Below are 12947 nucleotides of genomic sequence, written 5' to 3'. Positions count from 1 at the left end.
AAAAAACAACGGCAATCTCTCCAAGTCTTAAAACTTCAGTTTTGTGAGAGTGCTTGTTTTGGGAGGCATTCCTTGCTGTAGTCCAGGACTGCAATATTCTAGAATGGAATCACTGCAGTGGAACCACACAAATGACCCGGCTGTCCCCTGCAGTGGAACCACACAAATGACCCGGCTGTCCCCTGCAAAAATGAAATGGAAACGCTGCATTGTGCTGCACTATAACGGCAGTTTTCTGCATTTGTCCTGTAGGGGATTAATAAACTGTGATAGATTCATTAAGGGATTAATAAACTGTGATAGATTCATTAAGGGATTAATAAACTGTGATAGATTCATTACTTCCTGATTTTTACTTACCTGACTATCATAACAAGCCTAAAACTGGCCATGACCTCAACACCGGAGGTGATGAAACTGATTACAGTAAATGAAAATGTATAATGTGTTCCTTCACTAGTAATTCATGAACAATAACAACAATGCTCAAAAGACACTGGATTAAATAATAGAATAGAATAGAATACATACTTTTTTGATCCCGTGAGAGAAATTTGTTTCTCTGCATTTAACCGAATTAGTAAATACACACAGCACACACACAGTGAGGTGAATCACACTCTAACCCAGAGCAGTGAGCTGCCTGCCAAACCAGCGGCGCTCGGGGAGCAGTGAGGGGTTAGGTGCCTTGCTCAAGGGCACTTCAGCCGTGGTGGACTGATCGGGGATCGAACCGGCAACCCTCCGGTTAGCCCAAAGCCCTAACCAGTACACCACGGCTGCCCGCGAAAGCAAATAGATTTTTTGTACCTTAAAATAATGTTTCCAAAATCATTTCAGCAGTTCATCAACTCGTAACAGGGTGAACGGCACTTCTGCTTTCACTTTGCGCCCCTCTATCGGCTATAACCGCACTATGTAACTTTACGAGGTGGGGTAGTGTATCTGTAGTTCGATTAAATGAGACCTCAAAAACTACAAATTTGACTTGCTTCGATGTCGCAATACATCATACTTTCATAAAATCATGCAACATATTCTACCTTGTCTGTTGTTTGCTGGATAAAGAAATAGCGTGTGTGCGACAGAGGAAAAGTGCTTTAGTGTTTCTTTAAAATCATTTGATTTACTATTTAAATCATGATACATTGCAAAACATTTTTAAATGTCAAAATATACATTTTAGAACAAGTACAAAACATACACGCTGATATTTTCTTCAATCATTAACATCAATAAAACTATTTCCGCTGAAGTTCTTTACAAAAAGGCCAACAAAGCAAGAAAAATAAATGTAAATAATATGTCATACACCTTCTGCATGCATCTGAGTGTCTTTCTCCTGTTCCAATCAGATCACAATTTGTATCTGGGTGCCTTTCTCCTGTCCAATCTGACCTCTCTCTCACACACACACACACACACACACACACACACACACACACACACACGCTAGGGGGGTCAGGAGTCGGGGAAGATCTCGGACAGCTTGTAGGTCTGGCGTTCTTCACAGGGCGTGTCCTCCTCCTCACACGTCTCCAGCTGAGCCTCCAGCTGGGGCAGCACCTTCCCATACAGGAAATCGATGACGTCTGGGGGGGGGGGCAGACACACAGACAACAACACAGAGGAGGGGGGGGGGACAGACACACAGACAGCATCACAGAGGAAGAGGAACGAGACAGAAGAAGATGTTTCAGTCATGTACAGCTTTTCACAAACCCCTGTTATTAGTGAATTGAACCAGCAGATGGCAGCACTCACCACAGAAAGGCATGGTGTTCCAGCCCGGGACATAGGTCAGCCTCAGCTGGTAGTACCTCATTCGGAGATAGTCAGGAGGAGTGTTCCTTCAGAGAGAATAAAGAATGCTATTAAAAACCGGCTCCTTAATTACAAACGGAGACACCAAGTTGACTTAAAATCCAAGGTTAATTCAATTGAGGTAGACTAGAGCAAGGTTAGACATATAATGTAGTTAAATTATAATACACATTAAAACAAATGGTTCTCCACCGGTATCTGTCTGGAGTTGGATAAGGAAGAGCGATCAGGACAGGAAAGACCAAATATGGGATTCCTGAGCGGCTTTTCAATGTTAATGTGTTTGATGGGGGAACAACTAATTGAGCATACCATTTGGCATTGTAGGTGGAAACTCTTTGTCTTACAATAGAGGACTGTTACAATATTAAAACACCAATAATCTGTAGAGTCAATACCAAACTTTAACTCAAACGTCACACTAAAACAGGGTTCTTGTCTTAAACAGGTCTGACTGCTGAGGGACATTATGTTTACATTACATTTGCTCATCTTATCCATAGCGACCTACATATGTCAAATACATTACCAGGGCCATTGTTCCTGGAGTAACTCGGGGTAAAGTGCCTTGCTCAAGGGCACAACGGTGGAAGCCAGGAATTGAACCCACAACTTTTCTGACTGCAGCTCCTTAACCAATAAGCTACACCAGAGGTGATAGCGATGCTACGTTCAAAGGATAAGCTGCCTTCACTCTCTGAATGACATGAGAACCTTATAGACAAGTTTCAAAATAAAAGCCAAAGACATTTTTTGTGTCTGTCTGTCTGTCTGTCTGTCTGTCTGTCTGTCTGTTTGTTAGCAAGATAAGAGCGTGAATGACATGAGAATCTTAGAGTCAAGTTTCAAAATAAAAGCCAAAGACATTTTTCTTACAATCGCATTACCCGGAATAAACACATATTGGGATCTACAAATATGAAACTACGGAGACCAACTGACGGAAATCCATCATAGCAACGGAAAACTTTAATCCCTGAAAGCAATACTGAGCAAGACCTCTCAGAGAGAGTAAATAAGCAGCACTCAGGAGGAGGAGCTTCAGCATCTCCTTTAAGGCCTGAACACGACTGCCCGACGGCCAATTATCGGGTTGGTGTGTTCAGGCCTTTAGTTCCAGACCTCTCAGAGAGAGTAAATAAGCAGCACTCAGGAGGAGGAGCTTCAGCATCTCCTTTAGTTCCAGACCTCGGCCCACTTACCCGAAGAGATGAGTCAGGTCGTCCCAGACGATGTCTGCAGGGTCCTCCACAGCCATTTCATTGAGTCTGAGGAGGGACACACACACACACACACAAGCTCAGTGCAGGGGCGGAGCTAATGGTTCACTCTAGACGGGGCGAAGACCTATTAGTGGGCCCTCCCCCCGCGTGCGTGCGTGCGTGCGTGCGTGCGTGCGTGCGTGCGTGCGTGCGTGCGTGCGCGCAACAAGACTTTCAAAGCGCTGACAATATTTGTCCTTTCCACGGTTAGGTTCGTGCATGGTCCGTTAAAAAGTAGCCTTAGAGTACTAAACTACTATACTAACGTAGCTTTAAACGTTCTGACAAGCACACCCATTCCCTACCTTGTTCTTGCCCATCTGAAATAACGCCTCTAGCTTTGCTGCCTCCATCCTTTCTGTTTTCGTTGTTTACCTATTGTCTCTGCTGCTCAAACAAATTATGTGCATATAGACCTAGGCTACTTCTGACTTTGATAGCCTAACGTGTTCACTAACTTTGCAGAAAATTGTAGCCTATGTCATGCAGTTAATGGGATACTGTGCTGCATTGAGAAGTTATGGTAGGCAAATTTTGTATGAATACACACACACGCACATGGGACATTTTCTGTCGTTGATGAGCAATGCGCAATGCGTACGGCCGTACACCTGCAGGTACGCCTGCCAGCTACTCGGTGTTTATCCCAACATCATGTTTTTTAAAAGCCATTCCATGTTGTGCTTATTGGCTGGGGCATGCTGTTTTCTTTCATGTTGATTCAAGATTGTTTATAGGCTAAACTACCGGTCAAAATTCTCACCGTTTAATTTCACTACGCTTGCCCGTTTAGGCTTATTGTTTTTTTTTGTTTTTTTTACAAGATTAGGCAATACACCGAGGCAGGAACTCCGCTGACACTAAGTGTTGGTGACAGAGGTAGCCATACCGTACTGTATCTCAAGTTATGGCCGGGATTTGTATTTATTGGCTGCGCAATAACTTAACCAACACAGCGCACGTTGAATGAATAGACTGCCTTGTGCGTAAACAGCGGTGGAAATCCCGACAGTGTTTCAACTACATGAAACATAATTACTGAACCATCAAATACCCCCTTATTGCATTGGCCATCAGTCCAAACATTAAGCAATATCATCAAACAGTGTAAGAGTAAATTAGACCCCAAAACAAACCAAAAATGTTCTGCTTTTGATGGCATGCCGCTCCGTTCCAAATGAAACGCATGTCTCACAATAAAACGCACGTATGCAGAGCCTAATTAGCCTAAATAAAATGGGCATAATTTGAGGAGTTACAGGTAGGCCTAGGCAATCTCCTGCCAACCTAGCCTATCTTCTTGTCTCTATTGAAGTTGTAGCCTACCTATTTCGTGTGTTTACAACAACATTGACATTGACATGTTCCGTGTGCAGATATAGAGAGGCTTTCCAGGCTATCAGAACTTTTTTTTTAACCGTTTATGTTCATCGGCGCAGCCTATTACGATGCGAACTGACAGCTGTTGCCACGCGTATGCTCCAGACTCTAAATAGATATATACTGTAGATCTTGCTAACTCACTTGATTTTCTGTAATACGGTAAATGCAACCTGTAGCCTAGGCTACCTCAGAAAACCCAGACAGGTCGTGCATCAGTTTCGCTTTTAAAACACGCCAGTGTAGCGTGAGAGGGGAAATGCCTGTTGCGGGCAGTGTTTAAGGGCATGACAGACGGGTTCCCATTGTGAGGGCACTCTACGGACCAGCGGCATCTTTAGTAGCATCCAGCAATCAGTACATATAAGCATCGTTAAATACAACAATTCAGCAAGATAGATTTGGCCAAAGGTGGGCCCCCTGCCTGCACCCGTGGGCCCGGAGCGACCGCCCCCCCTGCCCCCCCTGCCCCCCCTGCCCCCCCTGCCCCCCCACTCGCTCCGATATTGGCTCAGTGACAACAGTGACCGCTGCAGACTGATTCACTCAAGCTGGGGGGCTTGGACAACCAGATGAAAGTGTGTCCTACAGATTTGCATAGAAAATGGCATCCAAACTATCACTGGAAGCAGTTTTTTTCAGTAACAGTGTGAAGACCAACAAAGCTTCAGAGATGAGGACACAGGCAGCAGCTATCTGGATGACTTAGCAGTTCTCCATCCAACAGGCTGAGGACAAGATGGCCGACAAATGAACAGACAGACTCAGACAGTTTGAAACGTACGCTTTGATCAGCTGGATTTGCCCATTTAGGCTCTTCCTCCCTTTGATCGTTCCTCCAGTCGTCATTCTTCTTGTGAGGTATTCCATCCTGCACACAAGCGAGACACAAAGAGAACATCAACGCAGTTACACGGCATTCACAGGTCTCGGTGGCCAATTGGAACCTAATGTAGTACAGACAATGCGGCCAGCCTGCACCATAGCGCCCCCTATGGACATACAGTATATTCTCACCATTTCTCCCTGCACCATAGCGCCCCCTATGGACATGCAGTATATTCTCACCATTTCTCTCTGCACCATAGCGCCCCCCTATGGACATACAGCATATTCTGAGAGGGTCTGTCTGACTGCAGAGCTGCAGAGCCACTACGTCACGCCAGATTTGCTTTCGCATGCGCAGTGGATAGCAGATGAATCAGGCCATTTTGTCAAAATGCACAATGCATATCACGGTGCAGGTCGGAGTAAGTGTACGCGATTGCGCACGGTACACGTAAAGTCCCTGCGCATGCGTAGGCAAATCTGGCGTGACGTAGTGGCTGCATATTCTCACCATTTCTCTCTGCACCATAGCGCCCCCCTATGGGCATACATTATATTCTCACCATTTCACCCTGCACTGCAGAAAGCTTCGAGTCTGCAGCTGCTTGGCCACACACACCCAGGCCAGCTTCTTGTACAGGTCGCTCTTCTTGATGATCAAGGAGCCGTCCGCACCAGGCTCCGCCCTCTCCAGCAGCAGCTGCCGTACGCTGGTCAACAGCGTCTTCATCTCTACCTCCGACCATAACCCATGACCCTCAGCTGGGGGACAGGAAGTGACAGCATAAAACAAGACAGGATCAGTACTCACAGAGCTGATTTGTTTACACAAATTAAAAACGATGACAGGATCAGCACTCACAGAACTGATTTGTTTACACTAATTACAGTATACGACTACCTTTGCGGGGTGATCCAAGCCTGGGTCTTCAGATCAATTCATATCAAAATGATGTACTGTACCATTCACAGCACTATGGAAATGCTGATCTGAGCTAAACTGCCCCCTTTCTTTTGAGCACACACACAAAATAACTGAATGGAGAGCTAGTGCACCATGAAAGGCAATACTACTGGCAACACTACTGGCAAGATGTTATATTAGTGGGTAAAAATCAGAGACTAATCCTTTAAGACTATGGGCCCTGATTTACATTCTGGGCAAAGTACAAAGTCAGTCAGTGAGCAAACTGTCTTGTACATGAACTGAAGACATTTAAAAGCACTGAGCTCATCTGTCAATGTTTCAATGAACATCTTGCTCATGGTACAGAGATTGAGAACGTGATGTGAAACGCAACGCATTTTGGGAATCGGTGGCCCAAAACTTAAGTTGTTTTACTGATGTGCGGGAACAACGAAGTGCAGTTGTCGAAATGCTGTTTACCTGCTGCGTTATAAAATTCAATAGCGCAACATGAAGCTTATCTTTTATCGTTTTCAAGTGTGGAAAAATAATAGTACACGCCATGTTTCAGAGGTGACAAAAAGGCGAGGAATGGCATGGATAGCATCAGTAAGGAAGCGCAAGATTATGTTCTGTTTTTCACAAAAAATGTTCACGCTTAGTTTTCATTATTATCATGCCAGATCATAGACCCAGAACACTAGTTTACATGGGCTGGCATCAGGCGAGCCAAACATACCCATTCTTTGTGTTTTGATGAAGTTGGTCACATGTCTTAGCGATCTCTATTAATTAACAAAAGGATTTTCCTTCCTTGGGCCATCCCCAAACTGTTTCCACAAAGTCAGGAGCATGGAATTGTCCAAAGTCTCTTGGTTTATGCTGAAGCATTCAGAGTTCCTTTCACTGGAACTAAGGGGCCAGCCCAGCAAATAATGTTCATACATACTCCAGACTCCAGTACATGAATTAGCTTGCATTATGGCTTGGGAGCATAAATTCTGACATGTTAAACTTTTTATCATGGTGTTGTGGAATGTCGCAGACAATAAATCACTTAGGGGAAAATTCTCCCTTTCGTGCGTAAATAGCACGTAAGCTTTTTTTTTACACATTTCTGTTGGCACCTCTGTTTTATGCGTGTTCTGCCATCCTAGTCTCTGACACACCCACATCGCGCAACTTCGAAATCAAGGCGGCCTTATGAAAGATGCGTGATTTATTTAAAAAAAGAAGCAGACTGATCTACCACCTCCTTAATTTAGGTTGATAGGAAAACGTGGAACGTGGTCTTTCTCATTGACCTTCTGAATGCCATTTAAATCCAGAAAGAACACCAACCAGTCTTTGATTTTGAAAACATATGCAAGGTGAACTGAATAAAGAACGGCCTACAGTAAAATGGTGTGTCATCACAAAGAAATTACTTCACGAAATGTCACTTTTGCTTTGACGTTTGTTTATATAGAGTCAAGACGTGGTATAAGATAAGCATCACATTTGATACTGTAATGTCAATTTGTAATGTTCTGTGTTGCCTACATGTATTTAGAACTAGGCCTACTGCCGACATGAGCAATATGCTGTTTCACCTTATAGTGGCGCTTAACCTTACATTAATACAGCCCTCCAGAGTGCGTAGCTGGAAAAGTGCTTAATGCTGCATTCACGTGCTATGGAAAAGATTATATTTTCCATTTGTGAACTGGTAGTTACCAGTGTGTTGTGTTCAAGTGATTTTGTTGTCATACTGTTGGGAAATGAGTAAATTGCCTGTCACTCATCACTAAGAGACTCCAATTTACTGCTAGCTAGCATCGCTCTGGGTAGGTAAAACCAAACCATAAGGTTTTTTTTTTTTAAAAGAGTGTTAAAGCATTATATTACAATTGTCAATGACACAACATTGTATAGGCTACAAAAAGTATCTGCTAATAGTAGCAAAACATGTTTAGTGGTGCACAATGCTTATCATTCACAACTCTTCCGTTGCTCTCTGCTATTTTGAAAAGGTCAAAGGTTATTTCATCTCTGCAACTCGTCCATCAAAATATTCTACCCAGTTGCCCAGTGGAAAATACCACGAGAGGGTGTTCATGCGCATTTTTCACATCGGCTTTTGGTATTTACTAGCCTGGTCATACCAAACCCCCATACTATCGTACAGAGTACAACTGCAACACTCGCGCACTGTCTCTCTCCCTTCCTTAAACATCTCCACACAAAGAAAGAATGCATAAAACCGTAAAACGATTAAATAAATTGCTGCATTTACAATAGGCCTAATAGTGATTGTCGGACGAGATAGGGAAAGCCTGGCTTCCCTTGTTTTTTTTGGACTTAAGCACCCTTGTGCACCCTTACGCGCATGGGAGAATAGGCTACGTGCAGGAAAGGCTCTCTGTACGCTCGTGTGTTTCCGATGGAGCCAGGTGTGTTTGAGCCTGCCGCTATTGGTAATGCAATTAGTGTCTATACGGACCCGGTTGGATGCTGCACCTGGGAATCAGCACGTTAAGACAAAGAAAGATTATATGTGTTGAAATTGTTATTATTATAACAATAGATATATAACATATAGATATTCAGTGTCAGAGTGGAAGATTTAAAGAGCATAATATAACAGAAGATGCCGTTACAACAGTTTAATTTCCACCGGAAATAAATGAGTGTACAGGAAGAGCCTTTTGTGCACCTAGGCTATTCCCCCCATCTTGAATAAGTCGCATTACAAAAGGCGTTCATCCTTCAACGTCATTCCCGCCCTTTCATATTCGGGTACAACGTTGGAAATGTATTAGCTATGACAAAATCTTTGCTTTTAGACTACACATTTTGTACTTAACCAGTCACGTAAATTGGGGCCCTATATATAGCGTGTGTTTGATCACTCACACATCATGGCAAAGCGATTCAGCACAGCTACGTTGCTGCGGCCCATCTTGTCTGAGATGGTCAACCAGTCTGTCCCATGCCGTGTGTGCAGCTCCTTCAAGGCCTCGTTCTCGTCTTCTGTAAACCTGGGGAGGAGATGAGACATGAGCACTGAACCTTTAAAGCAACACAGAAGAGTTTTTGTACCTTCACATAATGTTTCCAAAATCATGTCAGTGGTTCATCAACTCATAACAGGGTGAACAGCACTTCTGCATTCGCTTCGCGGCCCTCTATCGGCTATAACCGTACTATGCAAGTTTACCAGATCAGGTAGCGGATATGTAGTTTAATGGAATTAGACATAAGAAACTACAAATTTGACTTGCTTCAATGTTGCAATACATCATACATTCCTAAAATCATGCAACATACTCTACTTTGTGGACATCGTTATTTACTGGATAAACAAAGAGTTTATGCAACAGAGTAAAAGTGCTTTAGTGTTGCTTTAAGTCACCTGAGTCCATATCAAAATGTATGCCTGAGCACATTTGAACAAAAGTCTTCCTTCAGTTGCTCTTGAGTTTTAAAGAGTACAGAGACATACAGTAGTTGTTGAAAAGCTGGTGCTTACCTTCCCTTGTAATTCTCCTCGTCAGACATCTTCCTGGCTCGTGCGAGGATAGTGAACCAGCAACGAGGTATCCCAGCACCTGTTCATAAAGAGGACACAACTCACTGCAGCAGCGGAGGCTAGACAGTTTAACTTCCACTTAATCACTTTACCACTAACATCAACATGCCAGCCCTGCTGTTACAATGTTTCAATGTTACATGCCTGCTGTTATAATGTTAAATCGGCCTAACGGCAGTGGACACAAACAAGCAAAATAATCTTCCACCCACATCCCAGTTCATCAACACTCATTCATACACGACATTTATGCTCACAGACACATGACATTTATGCTCACAGACAGACATGACACTTATGCTTGTAAAGGGGTGAAAAAATACGTCCCAAACGTGCCACTAAAACACATCGGACTTTCTCCCATTACATGCGTGAAGAACAGTGGATCAGTAGGCATGTGGAGTTAAATGGTAATGTTATTAGGAGAAAAAACACGATTTATCTGACTCCATAAGATGAATATTGTACCTCTAATAAATGACCAAATAACTAGTTTGTTAACTATGGCAGAGTATGGCATGGCACACTAGACTTTAGAGATATATGCAAACTGGTGGGTAAATTAGCCATTTATTAGGCATTGAGCCTTTGAATGTAAGAGTAAAGCAATATCAGTAATTATCCTTAATCAAAGGAACAAAAGGAGAAAGTAAACTTAAACTTACACCTTAACAAGTTACCAAGTTACAATGTTAAATACATCAGATAAGACAATGCATCAAATAATTAAAATAACAAACCATAAAGAAACAAAGAGATAAAGAGAGAAAGAAAGGGAAAGGGAGAGAGAGAGAGAGAAAGAGAGAGAGAGAGAGAGGGGACAAGAGATCAGAATGACCCCTTGCCCAGAGCCGAGCATGAATGGAAGAGTACTGTAGATAGAGGATCTAGAGAAGAGTCGAAGAGCCCGAGGCGAGAAAACCCTCAAACTTTATCCATCACGCAGGTCACCCCCGACCCTGTGGGTGTGGTGTGGGTGTGTCAATCACCTAAAGTTCTCCAGTATACAGTAGTTCTTATTCTACAACTATGTATAAATACATTAGATTGCAATGAAACCATGATCAGGCTGTTGCCCACATTACAAGTATTAATTTAAGACCAAGCGTGAATGTATTACATTCACAACATACATTTACAGATTTCACAGGTGACCCTCTCCACTGTATATGGGAAAGACAGGCCAGGCTTTGTGGGCTGCCTAGCCAGAGCCAGCTAGGACAACAATGAGCTATCAGAAGCTCACACAGATGTAAATTGGCAACAAAAGGCACTCCGATCTTATCTGCTTCAAAGGAATGTGAAAACCTGGCCTTACATGCTCATAGACACACATGGCATTTACACTCACAGAGGCTATGAACAAACCCAAGCTGGCTCTTCTTTCTCCTGATGGTAGACATCTCATCCGGGAAGCGGTGTGGTTTGAACAGCTTTACCGTGCTATCAATCCCGCTGCTCAGCAGGAAGTTTTTCACATTCAGCTGCAGCTTCTTGTTCTCGGAGGCAGTGAACTTCCCGGAGCGCAAAGGGATACCTGTGGGACAGGTGAGAGGACGGAGGCCAGTCAGTGACATAAATGAAGTGGTCCCTTAACAGCACACAGAAAAACTCTACATGATGAAAAGATAAGTGGGCAGGGGGACCCTGTGGCGCGACTGTTACAGCGCCCGTACCATATTCGGCCCACGTCTGGCCCGGGTCATCTCCCCATCCCACCCCATCTCTCCCCATCCCATCCCATCTCTCCCCATCCCATCCCATCTCTCTCTGGCCCGGGTCACTTCCCCATCCCACCCCATCTCTCTCTCCCACTCCCTCCACTGTCCAGTCACACACAACACAGTTGGCATAACAAGCCAAACAAGCCAAAAAATATATAATAATCGCAATCGGGCAGCCTGTGGAGATGACAGAGAGTTTTAAATACCGCAAACACAGCATATTTGTTCACCTTGCTTCTTGAACTCTCTGAAGCGGGGCAGGTCGTACTTGATGACACTCAACACCTTCTTGAGGTTATGAAACGGGAAGTCGGGCAAAAACTCCTTGAGCTCCTGGACCACAGCATCTTCCAGGTGAGGTGTCATGTCTCGTGCGTTTTTTCTGGTCTTCTCCGACTTGCTCTTCTTGGCTGGATTCTGTTGGGAGGACGTAAGGGGGACGTAACATGCCTCACTGTCCACTTGCAACAGCGTGGGCGACACGTCTGCCTCTGTGCTCTCTCCAGCGGAGACCGTCTCATCAATCCTCCTTTTCTTCTTCTTCTTCTTCTTCACTTCTTCCTCCTGGGGAACAGCAACGTCTGCAGACTCTTCCGTCATCACTCGTGTCACGTTTAAGTTCTCTGTTTCACGTTTTCTTTTCTTTTTTACTTCATTAATTCCACATGGAACCTCAGCTGGTGTAAAGTCATCTTCCTCAGGTCCTTTTGATTTCTTCTTCTTCTTCTTGTGTTTGTGTGTCTTGACAGAGTCCACTTCGGTGGCTGTCTCTTGAGGACTGCAAGGTTCTGGCGCCAACTCTGGTCGGTGTTTCTTGTTCTTTTTCTTCTTTTTCTTTTCCTGAAGCAACAGTTCTGCTTCCGTCATGGTCACCTCGAACAGGACGTTTCCTGTAACAGCATGAATGGAAATCAACATGCATCTACACAGAAATCCACAGGTATAAAGTTCAAAACTTCTAAAGGGAAATGCAGACTTCCAGTCACTCAGTACCATTATGGTACAGTCCTACATATAGTAGTTTAAAAAACTTATATAACAAAATCTAAAGATATAGTTCTAAATTTAGAATAAATATACATATGAAGTGCAGGGTCGTGTTGTTAAAGTGTGAATAATTATGTCTGTGGAGGTGCTCTCCCCTAATAGACAGATACTAATAGATCAATCAGTCCAGTTACTGCACTGTGTGTGGAGGGTCAGCGCTCCACCCCTCCCTCCACAAGTGGACTTGTACAGTCTGATGGCATGAGCCTCAAAGTGCCATGAGGGACAAATAACTTTCAGTCTCTCTGTGTTGCACTCTGGGAGAAGCAATCTTTTGTTTAACAGGCTTCTCTGTTGGCTGATAGCGGTGCGCAATTACGTTGGCAATGGCATCATCGAGGACGGCCAGCGATTTAAGAGTTTTCCCCGCCACTGCCACCGACCAGCGTATCTAGTTACATGCC

The 12947-nt window shown here is 43.9% G+C and overlaps 2 protein-coding genes across 3 annotated transcripts in view; both read right to left on the bottom strand.

Annotated features, from left to right (window-relative positions):
- Window positions 1-1075: 1075 nt before the first annotated feature.
- Window positions 1076-12947, bottom strand: part of LOC134088412 (transcription termination factor 1-like) — a 25491-nt gene continuing 13619 nt past the window's right edge. Inside the window, exon 11 of the mRNA XM_062542362.1 lies at window positions 1076-1425. The gene's annotated coding sequence lies outside the window, so the exon portion shown is untranslated. The remainder of the gene's footprint in view (window positions 1426-12947) is intronic.
- LOC134088411 (transcription termination factor 1-like) overlaps window positions 1425-12947 on the bottom strand; it is a 14617-nt gene continuing 3094 nt past the window's right edge. For both annotated transcript variants that reach the window (XM_062542359.1, XM_062542358.1), the window contains exons 2-10: window positions 11727-12386; window positions 11124-11309; window positions 9713-9791; window positions 9097-9221; window positions 5858-6056; window positions 5251-5337; window positions 3027-3092; window positions 1765-1850; window positions 1425-1592 (exon numbers count right to left, since the gene is read on the bottom strand). In XM_062542359.1, the coding sequence (XP_062398343.1) occupies window positions 1462-1592; window positions 1765-1850; window positions 3027-3092; window positions 5251-5337; window positions 5858-6056; window positions 9097-9221; window positions 9713-9791; window positions 11124-11309; window positions 11727-12363 (1596 nt within the window). In that variant the 5' untranslated portion in view covers window positions 12364-12386 and the 3' untranslated portion in view covers window positions 1425-1461. The remainder of the gene's footprint in view (window positions 1593-1764; window positions 1851-3026; window positions 3093-5250; window positions 5338-5857; window positions 6057-9096; window positions 9222-9712; window positions 9792-11123; window positions 11310-11726; window positions 12387-12947) is intronic.

This window comes from Sardina pilchardus, chromosome 8 (genome assembly GCF_963854185.1).
Source record: "Sardina pilchardus chromosome 8, fSarPil1.1, whole genome shotgun sequence".
Taxonomy (NCBI): Eukaryota; Metazoa; Chordata; class Actinopteri; order Clupeiformes; family Clupeidae; genus Sardina; species Sardina pilchardus.
The sequence above is the reverse complement of the archived record's forward strand: the minus strand, read 5'-3'. Positions and strand labels throughout refer to the sequence as shown.